The sequence below is a fragment of the Sparus aurata genome, chromosome 11 (assembly GCF_900880675.1).
Source record: "Sparus aurata chromosome 11, fSpaAur1.1, whole genome shotgun sequence".
NCBI classification, from domain to species: domain Eukaryota; kingdom Metazoa; phylum Chordata; class Actinopteri; order Spariformes; family Sparidae; genus Sparus; species Sparus aurata.
The window spans coordinates 660,282-683,005 of record NC_044197.1 but is presented as its reverse complement, the minus strand read 5'-3'; the positions used below and the strand labels follow the sequence as shown (position 1 = coordinate 683,005).

Sequence of the window (22,724 nt, the reverse complement as noted above, 5' to 3'; positions counted from 1 at the left end):
TGCAGTGCATCTGCAACAACTTTAAAGTCAGCTAGCTAACATAGCATAACAGAACCACTCACTTAAACTGACCAGCTAACGTTAGCTAAACAGCTTTCATGCCGTTCTAAATAATACATACATTTTAAAAAGACTTCATGCCGACTTTACCGAAACTACCGTCTTGTTTTAAGATAGTGACCAAAGTTTAGTTAACTGTGCATTATTCATGTAATTAACATGGCAGAGATAAAACCGACCAAAATCACAATGGAGTTTGGTGCATGGAACAAAACACAACGTTCATCACGGATTGGCTGTAATTACAGGATTAAGTTCGAGGCGAATTTACCTAAACACTTAACAGTTAATGAGACGTCTTCAGCTTCTGTTCAGAGTTATTTCAGAAACATTTGGGCTAGAAACAAATCTCACCACATGAGAGGGAGGCTGGCTCTATTTTAACCCGCACATATGTAGAAGTTACTTGGCAGACAGCGCATGGAGGTAGTTAATATGTGGAGCTGCTGATATATGAAGGAACATCACCTGGACTTCTTACCTGAGATAAATAAGTATTAACTATCTGTACACCTCCCACACAGACATGAATACACCTGTACTGAGCAGGTAACTGGACACATAAAGCAGATTCGTACAGAACAGTTTACTCACCGTGTTCGTGTCCTCAGAGAAGAGCAGCTCCAAACAGAGTGACAATCAGTCAGCCATTTTTATACACATCTAAGTTTTTGGAGGGAAATGCGCAACTTTCACGCGGGAAACGAGCGAGACCGCCCCTTTTGGCGTACACCACCTGGATTCAGTCAGAAAATCTGTGGGCGGGACTTATTTGACGTGGTTTACGTCATTTGAACCAGAGAACTCTCTCGTCATATAAAGCTGTTTAGCTCAGTAGGTAGAGTAGGAGTTCTGTGATCAAAGATTTGCTTTTATCCTGAGTTCGAGTCCCTGCCAGAGAAACTCAACTGCATCTTATTTACTGTAACTTCTCTTGTCAAAAGATAAGATACAAATTAATAGAACAAACACAGATAAACACTTGTTAACAGGATACACAAAAAGATACTTTTTTAAAATTGATATTTAATTTATCTGGTCTTCATTTGTTATTAATCCAAAACTAACAGAATGTAATCAAGTTACATTACTTAAATATTGTAATCGGGTGCATTCAGGTTACTGATTCCTGTTCTGTACTTTTACCATAAAATTAATTAAATTAAATGTGAATGATGACTTCATGGGGATGATGTCACAGAAAGGGGCGGGGCACTAGTACATATTATGTATGTAAGAATCTATTTTTTACCTTTCTGTTATATATTGTTTATTTTGTACTTTTATTAATGTTTATTGATTAGGCTGTTGTGACACGCAGATCTCGCCGTTTGCAGGATCAATAAAGGAATTCTGATTCTGATTCTGAGTCACTCGTGCTCATGGGAATTGCATGAGGAGGTCAGTGACGTGATATTCTGATCAGTCATAAATAAGAAAATGTTTCTAATATCTTATCATGTTATGTTTGTTGTGGAGCTGTTGAAAAAAGAGAACAATTCTGGGAGAAACGGGACAGGTGGCATCTGTAGGTTAAACACATTCTGGATCTGTTGCTGTATCAATGATGGAATGTAATCAAGTACATTTACTTAAGTGCATTTCTGAGGTTCGTGAGCTTTTGAGTTAGTGGTCCACTACATGAGTCGGAGGTTATATTGTACTTTTTACTCCTGATATTTATTACACAGCTTTAGTTACGAGATGTGCAGATGACATGTTGCATAGGAGAAGAAGTTGCACATCTTTAAATAATTTATTTTACTGGCTGTAAGATAATAATAATAATAATAATAATAATAATAATAATAATAATAATAATAATAAACACTATTATCAGACACTGGACCTATAGTTTCTACAGCCTACATGATTGTATAGATTATATGTATAATTGTACTTTTAATTCTGAATTACATTTAATAATTGAATTGTTTTAATTATCAAAGTAAATATTTTGTACAACATCTTTACTTTTAATCAGTGAGTTTTTCATACAGTTTGTTGGAGTGCTGCTTTCACAGAAAATCAGACTTCAAACGTTTTTACAAAAGATTGTAAATTGACCTTGACTTTGTTTCTGAGAGTGAGATGAGAGGATCAGTGTGACATCCTTGTGTTAGGCAGAGGAGTGAGGATGTGGTGAGCTCAGGTTAGTGTAAAGGAAGAAGCAGTTGTGTAGAGATGGTAGATTAACTCTGTAGTTTATTACTTTAATCTGTGAACAGAGAGAAAAGCAGACATGATGCGTTCACTGCCCGTCAGTAACAGCAGAGGGAACACGATGGACGCGTCACTTTGCTGCTGCTGCTATTATTAACACACTCACGAGAGCTGCCGTCATTAATCCAATAAAGTGAGCGTGAGGGTGCACGGGACTGAATCCCTGCGGCTGCACGCAGCCACAGGTGCTTCAGATGATAATCCTCCACCACAGATTAAAGTCACAATGAAGATTTATGGAGTGAGGGAGGAACAACAGGGATTAACAGGCTTACTGGGGGTCTCCTGACTTCACATGCTGACAGTTTCTCTCCTCAAGGACGATTACGGAAATCCTCAAGCTGTCTCGTGTTTAACTTCAAAATGAAAACCATGTAAAAGAGTTTTTAGTTGAACATTTATTGAATAAAAGAGGCTGGGACTAAAAAGACTCTTGGACCCGTGTTGGCCCAGACCATGAACTACTTTAAGTGTTAACAGTAACACCACAGGACTGTTTGAATACTTTGTACTTTTCTCTCCATTACAGCAGCTTTAGTTTCTTTGCAGAATCAGGTCAATATTACAGTTATTATTAACATGTAGAATATAACAATTATACAAGTGATGCACAAATAATGCATCAATAATTAGGACACATTATTATGAAATGGTCAATTCTGCAAAATTAGTACCTACATTTTTGTTACTTATGATATTTTGATGCTTTTACTTTCATACTTTAGTAAAGTACATTTTAAAGCACTTGTAACAGATAATTCTTACACTGTGGTGTTAACACTGAAGTTAACAGGACAACAGGATGTCACCTGTACCTGTGAGGTGTTGTTGATGTAGTTCACTCTGCAGCCTGCAGGGGGCAGCAGCAGATAACTCTACTGATGTGAGGAGGCAGATTTACAGGACAGACAAGAAACATCATCAACACTTATAGAGAATTGTATTAATTCTGACACTGGAGAGTGTTTATTGGTTGTATTCTGGGTTTATTATTTAAAGAGCAACTCCACAGATGTAATACATCGATTTGACAACATGACTGAAAAAACTAACAATATAGTTTGAAGAGTAAAACCCCAAAACTAACAAAAGTAAATAAAAGTCAGACAATTAAAAAGAAGACAAAGTGAATCTGTGGCTCGTCTGTACTACACACTCATCATATCTGCAGTACTAATACAACACTACAGTGTTTTCACTCTTAATTATCTAGAAGAAACTGTTCTCTGTAATATAAAATACATCTTTTCACATTGTGTTCTGGATCCTGAACATGAAGCTGAAGCTCTGTTCAGTGCTCACGATGAACACTGACTTTCTTTTAGAATCACTTCAACACAAACAGGATGTATTAATATGAGGTAGTTCAGCACCTGTTCACTGTGAGCGCCTCAGATACACAACTTAAGTATTAAATTCACAGTGTGAACAGAGCTCGTCTCACTCTGTCTGACCCACAATCAGCTGTTTATTTATCTGAAGCAGAAGCAGTGAAAATCTTTTTACAGAGCTTCTTGGTGTCCGTCTCCACGATCAGCTTCACAGCTCTCACAAGTTGATTTTATTCATCATCAAAATCAGCAAACGGAGGATACCAGTAGCTGTCCTTCCTCTCTGCAGTGCCTCTGTGTGAGCTTTCTTTCTTCTGTCGTTGGACTTTGTTGATCCTGGAGATCTGAACAGCAGCCAGACTGATCATACACACCTGCAAACACATGAGAGGCGTCAGCTGATCCTGCTGTTCTGTCATCCAGCTGATGAGTCACTGTTCAGATGTTCATGGCAACCGCAGCCTGTTTATGTTAAAACAACATGACAACTTCACTCAAGAATTCATAGCTGCTGTTTAACAGATGGGTCCTGACAGATGGTTCCATCCCGGTTCTGCTTCATTACTGATAAAACACTGAACTCGGCTCCAGGTGTAACTGTAGACAGAGCTTCTGAAACCTGTGCTGATATTGTTTCTTTCTCCATCGTTACCTCGAGCAGCAGCAGGCCGCCGGTCAGCCCGGCGACCAGCAGCAGGTTGTTTTTGGCCCACGAGACGATTTTCTCCAGGCAGCCGATGGTGAAGACGTCCTGACGGGCCGAGCGCTCCTCCAGCTGCTGCATCCCGTAACCACACATGGTGTTCAGCACCGTCTGCAGAGGAAACAACACACCGCTGACAAGTGAGAAATGTTTATGGTCGTTTCTTTTTGAATGGAAGAGAACAGCAGAATGTAGTTCTGGTTCTGACCTGGTTCTGTAGTTGCACACAGCAGGAGAAGGGAACTCCACAGGCCTCCAGACTGGGGTTGGTGTCCGAACACTTGAAGTAGACGTTGTGGGACCAGTCCTTGTAGCTCTCCACTCCACAGCACTGAAACTGAAACACAACAACCGTCAGTTCAGCACCAACGAGCCCGACGGTCCTCCGACACCGGGTCATCTCAGACTCGGATCACTCTGCTGCTTCTTCACCTTCTTCTGGATGAAGTCGATGGCGTTCTCCAGGTCCTGGTCCTCCCTGTAGAGGACGATGGCCTTCATCATCAGCTTCTCCGTCCTCTCCATCACCTGAACAGAAACAGCATCATTCACACAGAGAGAGTCAGCCGGCTGCAGGAAGTGACTTTATATCTGCTGATGTCATCAGTGTGATGTCACCCTGTCAGTGAAGAGATATCCCACGACTCCCGCAGCGATCTGCAGGAGGAGGACGGCCGTCAGGATCCCCAGAAACTACAGGAACCAAACAGATGACCTGAACAGTCAGAGCTCGGCTGCACCCATCAATCAAACTGCAACATGTAACACTGAACACTGGAGATATCAGAGCTCAGTGATCAGCTGATCAGCGATCAATCATACCGTCTTCAGCAGGCAGGTGGCGTTACGAAGCGACCCGAAACAGCCGAGGAACGTGATGAGAAACATCACAGAGCCGACGATGATCAACAGCAGAGCCGGATCCAACGTCAGGGTGTCGACCACATCTACACACACACACACACACACACACACACACACACACACACACACACACACACACACACACAGTTCAATTGTTGCCTTCAAATAAATCGGTGAGTAAAAGTTTAAACATGTCTGATCAACTTTTTCAGACTCATCCTCAGGAATGTTATCAGATTGTTATTATAAGCTGACACACACACACACACACACACACACACACACAAACACACACACACACACACACACAGTGTCCATGTTGTGTTGATTGTTACAGATCTGGAGTTTCCTCTTAAATTTGACTTTGTTGTTTTTGCAGCAGCTTTAAAACATTTTGATATTCAAGTTGTCTGTTCTGTAAAATGTTGTTAATAAGTGAACCTGTGTGAGGCAGCAGTTAGCACGACGTCATTATAGACTGACTGACCTCCAGAGTCCCTCATATCTGCTCCGGATCTCTACAGTAATTAAATCAAACTTTAGAGTTCTTCAGGTCTTCCAGTATCGAAGCCTGAGTTCGTCTTTAGTCAGCAGCTGTACTTCTGTCCTACAGCCGCTGACTTCACTGTTGAAGCGTTCGTGGTACTTTCAGTGATCTGCAGCCAAAACATCCTGCAGGACGAACTTTGGGGTTCTACATAGAAACTTGATGAAGCCTTTGTGTCTGTCAGTGTGCTCTCAGTTTACATACAAACTGATGTGTAACCTGAATCTTTCTCATTTCACCAATCAGAACATGTTTGCTCCCCTGCATGAGCACGTGATCATCATCGCTGCAGGTGACAATCATCCGTCACACAGAACTCCCCACCAGTTAAAGTGTCCCACATAAACATTCACATATTAGTTTATATGTTCTATTGTATATTAGCACAGCCGGTTTAGTTTGTGACCAACCTTTCTCCTTGGCGATCTTGGCATAGATCCCCACTGCTGTGAGGACGGCGCTCACAACCTGCAGAGTCACAGAGTCACAGGTGATGATGAAGCGTGCAGGTGAAGCAGACAGACGGATCTCTTCTGATGAAGTGAAGCTAACAGTTTCTACCTGATTCCAGTCTTTGTGCTAAGCTAGGCTAAACACATCCTTGACTTGATGTCAGTCTGAATAACTCGACAACACTGTGCTGAAACTGAAGGCGGTGTGTGTCGGTGCAGACGTGTCTCTACAGGTACAGGTGAGAAGATGAAATACTGAACTTGACATCTTATTGATGACCCACAGAACACGACACTCAGTGTACAGAAACACTTCCAAGAAAAGTCTGAGGAATGTAAAGTTCTAACGTCTCTTTGTCTGTGAGTTAGTGGAGAAACATGTCAGTGACTGTTTCAGTAAACATTGTTAAGTGATGGAAGTCCAGTTCTGAGTTCTGGATGATAGAGTCCAACTAGGCGTGTTCAGTCAGTTTGATCAGATCAGATATTTATTACAATAATACGAAAGATCATAAGATAGAATTATAATTTTATACCAACAGAGTCGATATCAGGAGGAAATCAAAGAGTTTGTTCTCAGACTGGTTTGAGATCAACAGAGGAAAAGAAACATTTGCTGATTTTATCCGGCTGAGAGACGAGTTTTATGTGGGCGTGTCGACTTTGTTTTGATTGTGATGCTGCCTGATAGAAACAGACACGACTGCTGCGTTAGACAGAAAACAGGCTTTAAATCACCTACAGATGACATTTGTGCCACATCTGGATGTAAATTTGACTCCTCTGACTTTCTCTCTCATAATTCTGACTTCATTACTTTTAATCCTGATCGACTCTCAACTATGAACTTTTGCTCCTGACAGAAATAAACCTCCATTAAAACTCTCTCTACGCTGACATGTTCAGATTTCATTACACTGAAAACTGAGCATGAAGAGAACCAGTCACAACATGTTCAGGTAGTGACATCTGTGGACATCAATGAAATCATAATATCTGTTAATAAAAGTCTTTGTTACGTTTTAACTCCATAAATGAAGCTTTTCTTTTGATAATCTAGAAGTTGAAGTTTGTCACAGAACAGCGTGTTGCTCTCAGGCCGTCGTGTTCCTGTGAGGTGTTGGAATCTCTGGCAGCAGAACCACAAAGTGCAGCAGGCTGAACAATGTGAACTAACAATGTCAAAGTGTCATCAGACTGTCCCGACTCACCCAGAAGAAGTAGCAGAAGATGAATAAAGTGTACTTAATGGTTCGGTATCCTCTCATCTCCTCTCAGCAGATCTGTGCTCCTGTCAGGCTGCAGTACGAGTCTGGAGGTTTGTTATCTGCTCACATGGCGGCAGGAAGAGACGTGTGGCGGCCTGCAGGACGCATTCCTCCGTCTGCTGCTGCACGTCGCTGTCAGACCTCATCACAGCTCAACTCCTCTGTTAAACATCACTTCTACTATGTTTACTTCTGTCAACGTGGCTTTATTATTTCTATCTGATTTTAGTTTCCGTATTTTCTCATCAGATAATGAGAGAATGAACACAATGGTTCATCCTCTGAGGGTCAGGAACTGTATCAGGAGACTTCATGTAAATCTGCTCCACGCAAGAAAGTCAACAGCTTTAACTCATTTATTCACGTTTTCAGGACAAGTGATCTCTCAGCAGACGTGCAGCTCTGTGCTTGTGTCTGAACACACAGTGGTTGAACCAATCAGCATCCACTGAAGCTCTGCTGTCAGCTGTGGGCGTGGTTTAGGTGTGACTGTCTGTTTGAGGTTAGCGTGGCTGCTGTAGCATCACTTCTGTTAGAACTGGAGTTTATTTCAGTAAAGAGGAAAAAGAAAGACACTGAAAACATGTTGTCACTCTTCTCTCCACTGACTGGCTCCTCTGGTGGCAGTGCTCTCCATCTGCTGATCTGATTGGTTGATAAATCACACAGTGTTTTCTCTTTTAGCTCTGTTTTTGGTCTCCACCCCTCCTGAAGGAAACATCCGTCTCCTGAGCTGCTGAACGCTCGGCTCACCAGCTGCTGTCTGAGTTTGTAGTTTGTTTGGAGGACATGTTGAATTTTTGTGTTTGGCCTCCTCCTCCTCCTCCTCCTCTTCCTCCTCTTCCTCCTCCTCCTCCTCCTCTTCCTCTCCTCCTCCTCCTCCTCCTCCTCCCATTAAAGCAGATTGTTGTCAGTTGGAGGATTACACTCTGCTGTGTTTCCCTCGGTGCTGCAGGTCGTCTTCCTCCGTCTCCTCTGTTGTGTGAGGACCTGATTGAGGACCATGGGCCTGCTGGACATGTTCTCGTCCATCAGAGACCGAGTGGACAAGTTCCTGAACGAGAAGAACGTGGTGACGGACTTTCTGGGGAAGATGGAGGAGAAGACGGGGATCAGGAAGAAGATCCTGGCGGGGGGTAAGTGAGCTGTTGCTGTCACTCTGCTGGCTTCATGATAGAAACTGTCTGGATGATTCTGTGGTCACCGTCTTTATATCAGCACAGTTTTACCTTCCTGTTGCGTGTTAGAGCCGAACTGAAGAGGATTCAGTTAATCCTCCTGTGAACGGCCGCAGAGAGCAGCTGCTGTCTGCAAACAGCAACCTGGGAACTGCTTCTGGGTCAGCGTTTGTGCTGCGCTGGATTTTCTCTGTTCTGCTAAAATTCATAAATCAATCAGTCAATCAATGAATCAATCAATCAGCAGGCAGATGATTTCATCACACAGGCTGTGATGACCTCATTGTACACTACATGGTGTCACCAGGTGACACAAACATGAAACATGATGTCGCTCCGTGACTTCTGCAGCTTTCTGATCAAAACTACTTCATATGGTGATGATATTTATACCTGATCGATCGACGATCTGGACGGGTTCAGATTCAGCTGAGGTCAGCTGGTTTATCTACAGACGGGCAGCTGATTCATAAACACCATCACACCACGTCAGCCAGGTGCTTCACAGAGACATCAGGAGGAACTTTGTCTCCATGAGCTGATCCAGTTTCATCACTGAACAGTTCAAATCAAATCAAATCAAATCAATCTTATTTATATAGCCCAAAATCACAATCACATTGCCTCAATGGGCTTTACAATCTGTACAGTGAACAACATCCTCTGTCCTTAGACCCTCGATTCCAGTGAGGAAAAACTTCACATGATGATGGAAAAAAAACCTTTTAACAGGGTAAAAAAAAACAATGGAAGAAACCTCAGGAAGAGCCACAGAGGAGGATCCCTCTTCCAGGACGGACACACATGCAGTTGAACCGGGCCGATGTCGAGACAGAACACAAACTCAGTTCTGCAGAGCTGAGCTGGGTCATGAAGTTCAGCTGCTGCTGGACAGTTACGTCTGCTCGTTTAGCAGCTAACGTTAGCTGTCCAGTTAGCTGGGTAGAACAGACATCATGGTGTGCTTTTTTTTTTTTTTAGATATTAAAAAAAAAACAAATCTCAATGCAAAACCCGCTTTGTGGTTCTGAAGCCTGCAGCTCTGTGGATGGATGATTGTTCCTGCTGCAGGTTTAAAGAAGAATCTGCGTGTCTGATGATCAATACGATCAGAAACACACTACAACACTGAGCTGCGCTGGTTCATGTGTTCTCCTGCAGACCACATGCAGTGAACAGTGAACAGGGTCCATTCATACGAGGCTGCCGCTCCTACAGCGGATCAGTAACTCTGCTGTGATGTCACTGTAGTGCCTGGTGCACCGTGTCCCCACTCTGCCTGTTAAAGCAGATTATCACAGAGACGCAGCGACAGCAGAGCGGCCTCCATGTGTGAACCGCAGCGTAAGCTGATCAGAGGTAGGACACACTTTACACAACTTCCTGTCTCCGCTGCAGGTGTGTGTGTGTGTGTGTGTGTGTGTGTGTGTGTGTGTGTGTGTTGATGATCTGAGCTTTTGTCTTGAACCCTGCTGGAAAAACAGACCAGCACCAAAACACAACATGCTGGTCTTACTGGGTCTGTTTGGTCTGTTCTGTTGTGGTTTGATGGTTTCTGGTTCTTCTGGTTCTTCTGGTTCTTCTGGTTCTGACCGTCTGAAAGCTGCAGCTGAGCCCAGTTTTACTCATTTCAGATTTGGGTTGGTTTTCTGAGCCGTTGTTGCTGATCGATGATTGTTTGGATTTGTGGCGGGTCAGACACGTTTGCTCGTCTGTCTGCAGTTTGATCAGAACCCGGGTCTGATTTCCCAACATGGCTGCTGTCAGAACATCTGTTGTTAACTGTAGTGAGCTGTTTGAATCATGTTGAAGTGTCTGATGTTTGTCTGCTGTGAAAACAGACTGATGAGAGTTTCTTATTAAACACAGTAAAATCTCACATTTATCTTCGTCAGTTTCCATCTTTCAGTCGTCGTGTTTGAATAAACTGTAGAAACCCGACTGAGGCTTCAGTGTTCATGTTGTCAGTCAGTGAAAACTGGAAAATGCTGTTTCAAGTTAACGGGAACAAAAACTATGAACAGTTTTCTAAACGAGTTAAAACAGTCCAGAAGAAGTTTCCCATCTAAACTCAGTGAGATGTTGTTTTTATTGTGTCTTTTTATCATAACGAGATATTCTGACTAGAAATGAGACAAAGTGAAGTTTCTGCTGTGAATCTGTGTGAGAATAAATGTTTCTGGTTGTGATTTGTAAATCTGGTGTTTAGCTTAGCTCTTAAATGTAAAAGTCCAGCTGTGTCTTGATGACCTGAGAGAGGAAAGTATTCAAAGTGATTCTGCTCCGTCTGTTTCGTCACCTTCTGTTAATGATTCTTGTCATGAAGCTGTTGGTGTGAAATGAGACCTGCAGCACAAAAAAACATTCAGAAGGTGAAACGTGAAGAATATAATCGACTGGACCAGAAGAAGAATCTGTTGAAACACTCACATCTGAAATGAAAGTGTGACTGATGTGTTCAGTTCAGACGTGTTTCTGCTTCTGTCTGAGGAAATGTTTCGTTCTTCTCTCCAGTCGTCAGCACAGAGTGACGGCGCCGCGTCGTTGTTCTGAAGGTCCGTTTTATTCATCCGACAAATGTTTTGAACACACACACAGAATTTCCCAGCAGCCCGCTGTGTCGCTCACGCTCACCAACAAACACACGTAACAAAATGTACATATTTGAACACAAACTAAGAACCTTTACTAAACGTAAGCAGGTAGTTTTTGTGCCTGAACCTGATAAAACAGAGACTGTTTATTATCATCACCTTGATGACATCACTCACCTGACTTCATCCTTCCTGCACGTCCAGATTCACTCAAACTTTAACAGTAAAAACAGCAGTTTGCATTTTGGAACAAAAACCTCCAGACGTGTGGACTTTCAGTCACTGACTACTGCAGTTTGGGCCTTCAGAACTTTGTATTGTTCTGAGCTGCAGCGATGGAGTAAAAGAATAAAAGCATCGATCTGTCAGGAATCAAATACACTTTCAATCCAGAAGTGAATGTTGCAGATTTCTACACTGATCGAAGTGTTTATAACGTCGATCTGACTGAGATCTGAACATCATTTGTTTAAATACAAGCAGTTTTTAAACACACCTGAATCCGTCTGTCTCCGGTGTGTCTCCTCCAGGTGCCGTCTCCCTGACTGGACTCTACCTGGTGTATGGATATGGTGCCTCCCTCCTCTGCAACCTGATCGGTTTCGTCTATCCGGCCTATTACTCGTGAGTAATACTGTTATCTGCTCTACAGATGTCTGTTCTGTAGCTGGAAAAACTGTGAAATTGCTTCAGAGAAACAAAACAGGAAGCAGAGAACAAACTGTCAACCTGCCTGACCCGTTTCTCTGGTCCGACAGAACTTCCTCTGAATTCTTTGATCAATAAGAAAGTGTAACGTTGTGACTCTGACACTTGACTGACTGCAGTGTTCCTGAGGCTCCATGTTGTAGTTTGTCTGCGTGACTCTTCTGGTTTCTGGTCGGTTCAGGGAGAACTGTGTGAGCGTGTTCTGGTGCTGAGCTGGAAGTCCTCCACAGAACCACACCAACATGTCTCAGTTGCACTTGACTGATAGTTCTGCTGGTATTTAACAGATAAATGAATTTCTCAGTGATCTGCAGCTCACCTGACACACGCTGACAGCTTGTTTCCACTTTTATCTGCAGAGTCAAAGCCATTGAAAGTGCGAGCAAAGAAGATGACACAAAATGGCTGACGTACTGGGTGGTGTACGGGGTCTTCAGTCTGGGCGAGTTCTTCTCCGATATTTTCCTCTACTGGTTCCCGTTCTACTACGCGTTTAAGGTGAGAGAACAAGTTGATCACAAAACTACATCTTGTGACGTGCTGACTGAAGGCTAACGCTAACGTGCTGACTGAAGGCTAACGCTAACGTGCTGACTGAAGGCTAACGCTAATGTGCTGACTGAAGGCTAACGCTAACGTGCTGACTGAAGGCTAACGCTAACGTGCTGACTGAAGGCTAATGTGCTGACTGAAGGCTAACGCTAACGTGCTGACTGAAGGCTAACGCTAACGTGCTGACTGAAGGCTAACGCTAACGTGCTGACTGAAGGCTAATGTGCTGACTGAAGGCTAACGCTAACGTGCTGACTGAAGGCTAACGCTAACGTGCTGACTGAAGGCTAACGCTAACGTGCTGACTGAAGGCTAACGCTAACGTGCTGACTGAAGGCTAATGTGCTGACTGAAGGCTAACGCTAACGTGCTGACTGAAGGCTAACGCTAACGTGCTGACTGAAGGCTAACGCTAACGTGCTGACTGAAGGCTAATGTGCTGACTGAAGGCTAACGCTAACGTGCTGACTGAAGGCTAATGTGCTGACTGAAGGCTAACGCTAACGTGCTGACTGAAGGCTCATGCTAACTGAAGGCTCATGCTAACTGAAGGCTCATGCTAACTGAAGGCTAACGCTAACGTGCTGACTGAAGGCTCATGCTAACTGAAGGCTAACGTGCTGACTGAAGGCTAACGTTAGCAGATTGTAACGTTAACAAACCAAATAGGAACCAGCTCAGACTTCCAACCAACAATATAAATGAAAAGAAGATTTAGACGCATTGAAACAAATGAGTAACTGTTTAAAATGAGCTACATTAAGTTTTGTGTGTTACAATGTTTGGTGAATTCTGCTTCACAATGACGGAACGAGCCGACGTCCGAAGGTAAAAGAGCGACGTCGCTCTGAACACAAGTCGGTCGTACCTGTGGTAACTTTTCTGACACTTCTTGCTTTAAACCCAGAAGTACAGAAGGATGGAGAGGTCCTGCTGTCACGCTCTGAATCGAGATCAAGTGATCTTGCTCCCTTCTGCTCCTCGGAGGTTCCTGCTGTAGGACACCTGTGTTAATGTTTGACAGGTGTTACCCTCCAGTCACCTGCCACTGTCCCCGGAGCAGCTTTAGTTAGCATAATGTTAGCTCAGCAGCCAGAGTGGAAACTGAGAAAATATCAGATATCTTTCTACATCCTTATCTGTCAAACATAACAACAAGCGGTCACATTAACATCAGTGTGAAGCTACACAGCAGTCGTCAGTGTTTGTGTAGTCACCGTTGTCTTTCTGTCCTCTGTGGTCCAGTGTCTCTTCCTGTTGTGGTGCATGGCTCCCGTATCGTGGAACGGCTCCCAGATCATCTACAACAAAGTAGTCCGGCCCGTCTTCCTCCGACACGAGGCCATGGTGGACAACATGGTGAACAACCTCGGCGGGAAGGCCATGGACGCTGCTGAGACCCTCACCAGAGAAGGTCCAGACCCGTTCAGCTCCAGTACAGATTGGTTACATACAGTATAAAACAGTGTTTGACTGATTATTCCTTCTTTCCCTCTCTCCAGTCCTGACCACTCTGATGAAGAATAAAGTTCTGGTGACTCCGGGACCATCAGGCGCTCAGTCTGAACCTAAAAGTTTACCCAGTTCATCTGGAGAAACATCAGCAGCGAGAGTTGCTCCGTCAGAGCCCAGCGAAGATCGACCAGTACGGAAACTACAGTTCTCTCATTAGTCTTTATGCTAAGCTAAGCTAACCATGTCCTGACAGCGCACCAGCTCCTCCCTCTCACCCTGACTGCTGACCGTCTGTGCTCATAGAGGTAGAGCATCACGTAGCTGAGCAGCAGCGGCTGTGTTGAGGTCTGTTCTCAGCTGACGTCTGTTGATTTATCCTGACGGTCTCTCTGTGGCTTCATCGAGTGTCGTCAGTGCGGTCCGGTTTGAGAACTGGTTTTTCTGTCCAGTTAATGTGTTATATCTCAAAAACTGCGGAGCAGATTGTTGTCACTTCTCCAACTTTTCATTTTGGCACAACAAAGTTCATCCAAGGCAAAAGATGAGTCTCAGATTTTCAGATCCACTGATCCTGACTGCTCATGTTTACGACATAAATGTATTTAATTGTTTATTCTGTTCAACACTTACATTGTTTGGCTGAACTTCACACTGTTGGTCTGAATGCAGTTTGGGTGTATTGTTAAAGCTGTGAACACCTTCAGCGTCCTGATGGGAGGCGTGCAGCTTTATATAAGATAAGAGGTGAACAGGTGAGAGACGAGGACTCTGAGCTAACTGAACTGTCCTGTTCCTTGTTCCAGCCGTTCCTGGGTTAACCAGCGTGGTAAGTCAGCTGGATGGTGTCAGTAGAATGTTTTCCAGACTGTGACTGTGGTGTTAACAGAGTTAGCTTGAACCTCAGTGACCCCTGTAGATCATCAGCGCTGTGATGGTTTAAAGGTGAAGCAGCTTGTTGTGGTTGGTGTTGCCGGGCGGCAGCAGGTGGAGCTGACAGGATCCTCCATGATGACGTGGAGAGAACAGACCGCAGCGCTTCAGACGCCCTCCTCTCCAAACCTGCAGCTCTGAAGTAGACTAGAAGCATCATGCTGACAGAGACCAGCTGCCGTGACCACAAACTAACACACATCTACTCCAAAATATCACAAAGAACAACAGCAACAACACAGAAACTGCTGATTCCAACACGTTTGTCCTGAAGTGACTGTGAGTGAGTCAAACCAGCAGAATCGTATCTCAGCTGCAGGTTTAGTGGGCTGATGTTACAACAACGATCTCTTTAAAACATGAATACACAGCAGCCCTCATTAGTCTGACTCATGTTAGCTCGTTAACTCAGTTAAAGCTTTACCAAACTACACAATCAATCAGTGAAGGTTCGATGTTTTAAAAGTCATCACATCAACTTATTACAAGTTTTTCCAGGAGAATCTCTCTTGAAATCCAGCAGGGAAAAGTTTTAGCAGGAGAAAAACTTTTATTTTGTAAGAATCATCTTTTTAGTGTTTGTTTTTGTAATAATATTGACCACTAGAGGCTGAAGCACACCGGTGAGATTCATGTCTCCTGACTCCTTCTGTTCTGTGACATCACTGTCACGTCTGGTTGACTCAGTGTGTTGCTTCAGTGTCACGATCACATCAACAAGAACATTTAAAGTAACGTTCTGATATCTATCAGCTGGTTATACTGTTTCTGTTTCAGCAGAGTTCAGCACTTCAGTGTTTCCTCATGTTTTATGTAACAGTAGTTATCAGAGCGCTCCAGCAGGGGGCGCTACAACAGCTACAAGCTGCCTTCATGCTTTCAGTCTTTATTCTCATCACAGTGATGTGAGGAGAGTTTGTTTCAGCTCTGCAGGTGAGCCTTAAACAACTTTACTGCATCACACAGGAACATTGTTATTTTCCTCCTTCAATTTAATTTCTTTTCTACATGGAAAAATTCTCCTAATTTGAAAATGAAAGAACTTTTATCAGATAATTCAGCAGTTCTCAGGTCAGCTGAGAGGAAACAGCTGTGGGTGGAGTCTAAATCACAATCACAAAAACACACAATTGTTTTTCTCCTGCCAGACTTTTTTCCTGACTTGGTTTGAGACAAGAGAACGTGTGTGATCCCTGCAAACATAACGACAGAATCATCCCTGAAACATCCACTCAGGACGAGCTGTGACCTCACTGGCTCCTCCGGGCTTCCGTAGCTGTTGTGGCTGTAGACGTTTCCTTTAATGTGAAGAGATTCTTTACTGGTTTTAATTGTTGTGTCTGTTGATCATGTCTGAACGTCAGGATGAGGTCAGTGTAGACTGACGGTAAGTCTGATCCTCATCAAATACACACGAGATAAAACATCACATTAGTTTTCTCAGGAGGATCAGTAATTATTATAAAAATCCTTCTAATGACTCAAACTTTCCATTTAACTTTAATTCCATCTACAATTAGCATATAGAGGATTTAAATCCTCTATATGCTAATTGTAGATGGAAATCTCAAATAAATCTTTTTTAAAAAGTAGATATACACTAATTCTTAGTGTTGCCTGTAGAATTATTTACCTGCTCTTTAGGCTACACTAATTATTTATTAAAGGTTAATTAATGACGTATTTTGCCTCCAGTTAACGGATTTTACAGGAAATTGTGATGAAATGATAAGAAATAACAAAATAATTGATTACCTCATTTTCTGTTTCTCAGTCCTTCAGATAGCAGCAGAGGAAGAGGAGGAGCCTCTGATGGGGAAGAGGAGGAGCCTCTGTGATGAAGAGGAGGGGCCTCAGTGATGACGGGGAGGAGCCTCTGTGGTGAAGAGGAGGGGCCTCTGTGGTGAAGAGGAGGAGCCTTGGTGAGGAGGAGTAGCAGAGAATGATGGTTTTCCTCTTCCTCCTCACAGATCCCATCAACCTCCTGTCAGACTGATTTCCTTCTTCTATCAGATCCTCAAATTTTTACGCACCAGTCCAGAACCGTTTGGTCCAAAACTCTGCAGAGAGACAAACAGAAGTTGTTGTTTTCAGTTCAGTTATTTATATTCATTATTGAAGTTTTGGGGCGATATTTTTGATGTGAAGCACCTGAAACTGGCTCAAAACTCACCAGCTCACGTTCAGCAGGCGGCAGATTCTCCACCCTCCAACCTGCACCACCTGGCACACCTGCACCACCTGGCACACCTGCACCACCCTCCAACCGGCACCACCCTCCAACCGGCACCACCTGGCCCACCTGCACCACCTGGCACACCTGCACCACCCTCCAACCTGCACCACCTGGCCCACCTGCACCACCCTCCAACCTGCACCACCTGGCCCACCTGCACCACCCTCCAACCTGCACCACCTGGCCCACCTGCACCACCTGGCCCACCTGCACCACCCTCCAACCTGCACCACCAACACCACCCGCACCACCAACACCACCCTCCAACCCGCACCACCAACACCACCCTCCAACCCGCACCACCTGCAGGAGTCACACAGTTACACATGTAGATGAGTCAGTGTCGCCTCCTGCAGGCAGCTGCTGGTAACTGCAGTCGCTGAGTTAGATTTATTTGTTCTTTGCAGTTTATTTGTGTGTTTTGAGGTTTTATATTTAAAGCTGCAGCGGCTGTCGTCGCCTGCTGGAGGCGGAACACGTTTCCATCCGTCAACATCTGCAGCAGCTGGTTCTGGTTACTGACACGGTCCTCTTTGTTCCTTCATCACAGATGTTGTTTTTATTCATGTAAGATATCTTTGATTTGTTTGTAAACATATTATGACCCTGATATGACGATGACATGATGATAAGTAATAAAAAAACACTAATCAGAATAAAACTAAATGTTTGACTGCTCTGTCGTTACTGACAACAACAAAGCTTCCAGGTGGAGCAGGATGATGAGACGCTGCAGGGGTTTATATGTTCACTGTCACAGTGTGACGGGTCCAGGCAGAACTCAGTCAGAACTCAGTCAGAACTCATCACAAAGCGTCAGTATCTGTGTCTTAGAAGTATAATTTTGTCAATAATGTTTATATAATATAATATATATGGATAGCTGATGTAGTCGATACACACCAGTATTCAACACAGAAACAGTAGAACTTTCTAGTCCATCTGTGAAACAGCTTGTTATAACCAGTCAACTGAACCAACAGACAAAACCTTGTCAAACTGTCAAAATGCATCAACATTCCGTGCATCCTATTTGTCCATTCTATTTTGAAGTGCTGGCTGCACAAGTCTAATTTAAGGCTCTCACAAATAAATATAGGTAAATTGTACATTTTCTGAATCATCAGAGTGCCTTGAGTATTGAGGTTGTTGAGTTTTGTGTCCCTGGTGTTCTTTCATGCCACAAAGGTAAAAGAAAGCATACAGTTTAGGCAAAAATTGTGAGAAAATGTGTGTTATTTCTGGTTTAAAGAAGTCATGTGACCTGTGTGTTTGTCAGACAGATTCAGTACTGGGCTTAAATGAAAACTTAAAAGGTCCCCTTTCCAACAATACCAAGCACCATATTATAGAATATTGACAATAGAGCCTATGAGCCTAAACCAGATATACACCAGATTTCAAAAACGGAATTTATTTTAGGGGGTTAGTAACTTCATGGGCTGAAAAAAAGTGATTTCGCTACCACCCATGCACTGCTATCGTGATTTTTCTAGTACTAGGGGTGTATACCTTGCCAAAAATCACTATGAGACTTTGTCCCCCCAGATGATACCGATGGCCCAAATTTGGGGCCCTGGCTCACGGACTAACTGGACACATGTTCTGTTCTGCTGACATGTACTCTATGATATGATATGATATGATACCACATCACACGCACTGTTCTACAGGATATATACTGAATTAATATTTCATGTCTTAGTACTATGATAATATAAACATGTAAACCGTGTATCGCCTCTGTAGTTCTGTGAATGAAAGTTCTGGACCGAACCAGCAGAGGGCGACAGAAGCTGCTGATGACGTCACCTGCCTCTGATGCAACATGTGACATTTAGAAAAAGTGTCACTACAAACAGGTACCGATGGACTCCAACCGGCCCGAAACATGCTGCCGAACCCCTTCTGGAAGAACTGCTTTGTCCTGACACTGAGTCAGATTTCACCTCTGATGCGTCCCATCCTCCTCACAGGCCTGATTCTGACCCAAACAGAACTCCAGGTCCAGTTCTGTGGCCTGATTCTGACCCAAACAGAACTCCAGGTCCAGTTCTGTGGCCTGATTCTGACCCAAACTGAACTCCAGGTCCAGTTCTGTGTCATTGTAAAAGTGTCCCAGCATCTTAATGATCAAACTGCTGTGATCAAGTTAAAGAGTCCGGAATAATTCAACATCAGCAGGTCTCAACTCTTTTAGAAGAGACACGTCATGACGTTACGTGAAGCCGTGGACTCTGCGTCGGCTTTCACGTCGTGACGTAGCAGGTGACACGTTGTTACGTCTGTCCAGCAGACTTTGGTTCTGTTTGCTAACCTGACTGAGTGTTCGGCTGGGTTCGGTTATTCACCGTCCTTCTGTCCGGTTCATGCTACAGGAAACAGTCCGGATAAGTGCTGTTTCTACCTCAACACGACCGGAACCTGGTAAGCGTTACAGAGAATCTGGCTGGTTCGAACAGAACACCGTATTCCATATAACGGTTGCGAAATTTAAACTATAACTCCTTGTGGGCAGATGTAACGCTGTCTTCTGTCAATACTGAATATATTTTATGGATCTTATTGGCTTTCTGTTGTATTCGGCTCAGAAATATTTCACCGGGCTGCAACTTATTTCCACCACCAGACTGATTAAACGTTAGCTTGCTAACTTGGACAAAACTATAGACGTGTTGAGCTGCACGAAAACTGAGAGCAACAGTTAATTAAACCACTAAAGCTCTTTTCTTACTTGTAAACCTACACGAGCAGTAAGACGGAGTTATCCTGGAATGTTTATTCATCGGCTACGTGTCGATGTGATCCGAGAATTTAATGATGTAGTTGTTCCTTAATTTTAATGTAATATTGAACCGAGGTCTGGCGGTGACTGGGCTCATTAGCACCACAGACCGGATGTAAACATGCAGAATATGATGTTTGATATGACGGATCAGTGCAGACACACGGAACAATCGAACACGTCATTTCCGCTCAGACTAACGTCATGGTCGCTCCGTGTCCAGCTGCAGGATGAACATCGGGTCCAAAAGCAAGAAGCGGGTTGTTCTGCCGAGCCGTCCCGAACCTCCCAGTGTGGAGCAGATCCTGGAGGACATCAGCAGAGCCGCTCCAGACGACCCGGTCTTCAGCATCCTGGACCAGACTGGACCAGGTGAGTCCAGCTGCAGCTGCTTTAAAATGACGTCATTCACCTTCAGTACTGTTACCATATACACAAATAATACCTACACAATGTTTATAAGTTTACTGACTGTTCTCCTCCAGTTTACCGCCTGTCCTCCTCCAGCTTACTGACTGTTCTCCTGCAGCTTACCGACTGTTTTCCTGCAGCTTACCAACTGTTCTCCTGCAGTTTACCGCCTGTCCTCCTGTAGTTTACCGCCTGTTCTCCTCCAGTTTACCGCCTGTTCTCCTGCAGCTTACCGCCTGTTCTCCTCCAGCTTACTGACTGTTCTCCTGCAGCTTACCGCCTGTTCTCCTCCAGCTTACTGACTGTTCTCCTGCAGCTTACCGACTGTTCACCTCCTGTAGTTTACCGCCTGTTCTCCTCCAGCTTACTGACTGTCCTCCTGCAGTTTACCGACTGTTCTCCTGCAGCTTACCGCCTGTTCTCCTGCAGTTTACCGCCTGTTCTCCTCCAGCTTACTGACTGTTCTCCTGCAGCTTACCGACTGTTTTCCTGCAGCTTACCAACTGTTCTCCTGCAGTTTACTGCCTGTCCTCCTGTAGTTTACCGCCTGTTCTCCTCCAGCTTACTGACTGTTCTCCTCCAGCTTACCAACTGTTCTCCTGCAGCTTACCGACTGTTTTCCTGCAGCTTACCAACTGTTCTCCTCCAGTTTACCGCCTGTCCTCCTATAGTTTCCCGCCTGTCTCCTGCAGTTTTCTGCCTGTCCTCCGGCAGCTTACCGCCTGTCTCCTGTAGCTTACCGCCTGTTCTCCTGCATCTTACCGCCTCTCTCCTGTAGTTTACCGCCTGTTCTCCTGCATCTTACCGCCTCTCTCCTGTAGTTTACCGCCTGTCCTCCTGCAGTTTACCGCCTGTCCTCCCGTAGTTTACCGCCTCTCTCCTGTAGTTTACCGCCTGTTCTCCTGCAGCTTATCGCCTGTTCTCCTGCAGCTTACTGCCTGTTCTCCTGCAGTTAACCGCCTGTCCTCCTGTAGTTTACCGCCTGTTCTCCTGTAGTTTACCGCTTCTCTCCTGTAGTTTACCGCCTGTCCTCCTGCAGTTTACCGCCTGTCCTCCCGTAGTTTACCGCCTCTCTCCTGTAGTTTACCGCCTGTTCTCCTGCAGCTTATCGCCTGTTCTCCTGCAGCTTACTGCCTGTTCTCCTGCAGTTAACCGCCTGTCCTCCTGTAGTTTACCGCCTGTTCTCCTGCAGTTAACCGCCTGTCCTCCTGTAGTTTACCGCCTGTTCTCCTGTAGTTTACCGCTTCTCTCCTGTAGTTTACCGCCTGTTCTCCTGCAGCTTACCGCCTCTCTCCTGTAGTTTACCGCCTGTTCTCCTGCAGCTTACCGCCTCTCTCCTGTAGTTTCCCACCTGTTCTCCTGTAGTTTACTGCCTGTTCTCCTGCAGTTTACCGCCTGTCCTGCTCCTCCTCAGACTCGCGGCCTGCAGAGGGCGACCTGGAGTCGAGGTTCCAGCAGTGCCGTCGGTACCTGGAGCTGAACGAACGGCTGCAGGAGGCTCGTGGTCGGCTGCTGCAGCAGAGGGAGGAGCTCCGAGCGGCGGGCGAGCAGCTGGAGGAAGCGGTGGCAGAGGTCAAAGGTCAAACACTCTGACTCCACACCTCCTCTGACTGACTCTTCTCTGTCGGAAGCTCTCAGCTCCGGAGGACCTGCTGACGCTGGATCAGATCAAACCTGCCAGAGTGCCCTTGAGCCGGGCCGCCCGCTGACCGCTGACCTCCGACCTCACAGCTGGCAATGTTCTGATGTCAGTGGAGAGGTTCGCTTTGTACTGATGGTGATTTAATACAGCTGACAGATGCTCACATTTCAATCACTCATCAATATATTAATGTATCAATATGTAAATATCAGCTGTGATGATACATCTCTGACATCATCACCTGTTAAATCTGTAATAAACTGAGTGTAACAAAGTGTGCTGTAGGAGCGTTTGTAAAGAGTGTGTGTGTGTGTGTGAGAGAAAGACTGTGTGTGTGTGTGTGTGTGTGAGAGACTGTGTGTGTGTGTGTGTGTGTTCCTGAAAGTAAGATCCAGATCGCTGGTGTTGAAACAACAGTTACACACTGTTCTAACTCTGACTTTACAACTTGTACATTGATCAGTTTATGGAAAACCTGGATAGTAATTGTGCAGTAAGACTCTTAGTGGTGGTGACGTTTCAGTCATGTGACCATGATGTCATCTGTTTGTAGCCTAGCATTAGCTTCTTACTGCTACACATTTAATTTAGCTTCAAACAGTTAATCTGAGGAGATTATCTGGATCAACAGAACCTGGACGGGTCAGAACCTTGTGTTTGACACAGATTATTTTCTGTAATAATCCAGAATTCAGATCAATAATCAGAGGAACCAGAGAGATGCTAACTGCAGTTAGCTACAGACACGTCATCACTGCAGCTCTGTGTTGAGCTGCAGTGATGAC

At 44.5% G+C, this 22,724-nt stretch overlaps 3 protein-coding genes across 12 annotated transcripts; 2 read left to right on the top strand and 1 right to left on the bottom strand.

The window, feature by feature from the left end:
- Positions 1-3,248: 3,248 nt before the first annotated feature.
- Positions 3,249-7,573, bottom strand: LOC115592063 (tetraspanin-33). Of its 2 annotated transcripts, none has more exons than XM_030434583.1 (8): positions 7,392-7,573; positions 6,139-6,196; positions 5,140-5,264; positions 4,936-5,010; positions 4,750-4,845; positions 4,526-4,654; positions 4,267-4,450; positions 3,249-3,988 (listed from the first exon to the last, which is right to left on the bottom strand). In XM_030434583.1, exons 1-8 carry the CDS (start codon positions 7,446-7,448, stop codon positions 3,861-3,863), a joined length of 852 nt encoding a protein of 283 aa, XP_030290443.1. In that variant the 5' UTR covers positions 7,449-7,573; the 3' UTR covers positions 3,249-3,860. The 2 variants fall into 2 exon arrangements, with proteins under 2 accessions (XP_030290443.1, XP_030290445.1); XM_030434585.1 differs by having other exon boundaries at positions 4,267-4,428; positions 7,392-7,448.
- A 779-nt stretch (positions 7,574-8,352) lies between these two features.
- Positions 8,353-17,115, top strand: reep6 (receptor accessory protein 6). Of its 7 annotated transcripts, XM_030434579.1 has the most exons (8): positions 8,353-8,584; positions 11,751-11,844; positions 12,288-12,426; positions 13,726-13,894; positions 13,983-14,125; positions 14,739-14,761; positions 16,230-16,252; positions 16,640-16,655. In XM_030434579.1, exons 1-6 carry the CDS (start codon positions 8,452-8,454, stop codon positions 14,751-14,753), a joined length of 693 nt encoding a protein of 230 aa, XP_030290439.1. In that variant the 5' UTR covers positions 8,353-8,451; the 3' UTR covers positions 14,754-14,761; positions 16,230-16,252; positions 16,640-16,655. The 7 variants fall into 7 exon arrangements, with proteins under 7 accessions (XP_030290439.1, XP_030290436.1, XP_030290440.1 ...); XM_030434576.1 differs by lacking the exon at positions 14,739-14,761 and having other exon boundaries at positions 16,640-17,115; XM_030434580.1 differs by lacking the exon at positions 16,230-16,252 and having other exon boundaries at positions 16,640-17,115.
- Positions 17,116-19,332: 2,217 nt separating this feature from the next.
- Positions 19,333-22,213, top strand: c11h19orf25 (chromosome 11 C19orf25 homolog). 3 transcript variants are annotated; one of them, XM_030432373.1, is made up of 3 exons: positions 19,333-19,528; positions 20,082-20,258; positions 21,685-22,213. In XM_030432373.1, the coding sequence occupies exons 2-3, from the start codon at positions 20,117-20,119 to the stop codon at positions 21,888-21,890; spliced, it is 348 nt and encodes a 115-aa protein (XP_030288233.1). In that variant the 5' UTR covers positions 19,333-19,528; positions 20,082-20,116; the 3' UTR covers positions 21,891-22,213. The 3 variants fall into 3 exon arrangements, with proteins under 3 accessions (XP_030288233.1, XP_030288232.1, XP_030288234.1); XM_030432372.1 differs by having other exon boundaries at positions 19,344-19,528; positions 20,110-20,258; XM_030432374.1 differs by having other exon boundaries at positions 19,356-19,528; positions 20,110-20,258; positions 21,712-22,213.
- The last annotated feature ends 511 nt before the right edge of the window (positions 22,214-22,724 follow it).

Excerpts from the sequence above, each read along its gene's own strand:
- LOC115592063 (XM_030434583.1), bottom strand. The coding sequence starts at position 7,448 with ATGAGAGGATACCGAACCATTAAGTACACTTTATTCATCTTCTGCTAC. Across the intron at positions 5,265-6,138 it reads CAAGATCGCCAAGGAGAAAG|ATGTGGTCGACACCCTGACG; the intron begins GTTGGTCACAAA and ends GTGTGTGTGTAG. Across the intron at positions 4,655-4,749 it reads TCGACTTCATCCAGAAGAAG|TTTCAGTGCTGTGGAGTGGA; the intron begins GTGAAGAAGCAG and ends GTTGTGTTTCAG.
- reep6 (XM_030434576.1), top strand. The coding sequence starts at position 8,452 with ATGGGCCTGCTGGACATGTTCTCGTCCATCAGAGACCGAGTGGACAAG. Across the intron at positions 12,427-13,725 it reads CGTTCTACTACGCGTTTAAG|TGTCTCTTCCTGTTGTGGTG; the intron begins GTGAGAGAACAA and ends TCTGTGGTCCAG. Across the intron at positions 13,895-13,982 it reads TGAGACCCTCACCAGAGAAG|TCCTGACCACTCTGATGAAG; the intron begins GTCCAGACCCGT and ends CCCTCTCTCCAG.
- c11h19orf25 (XM_030432373.1), top strand. The coding sequence starts at position 20,117 with ATGAACATCGGGTCCAAAAGCAAGAAGCGGGTTGTTCTGCCGAGCCGT. Across the intron at positions 20,259-21,684 it reads CCTGGACCAGACTGGACCAG|TTTACCGCCTGTCCTGCTCC; the intron begins GTGAGTCCAGCT and ends GTTCTCCTGCAG.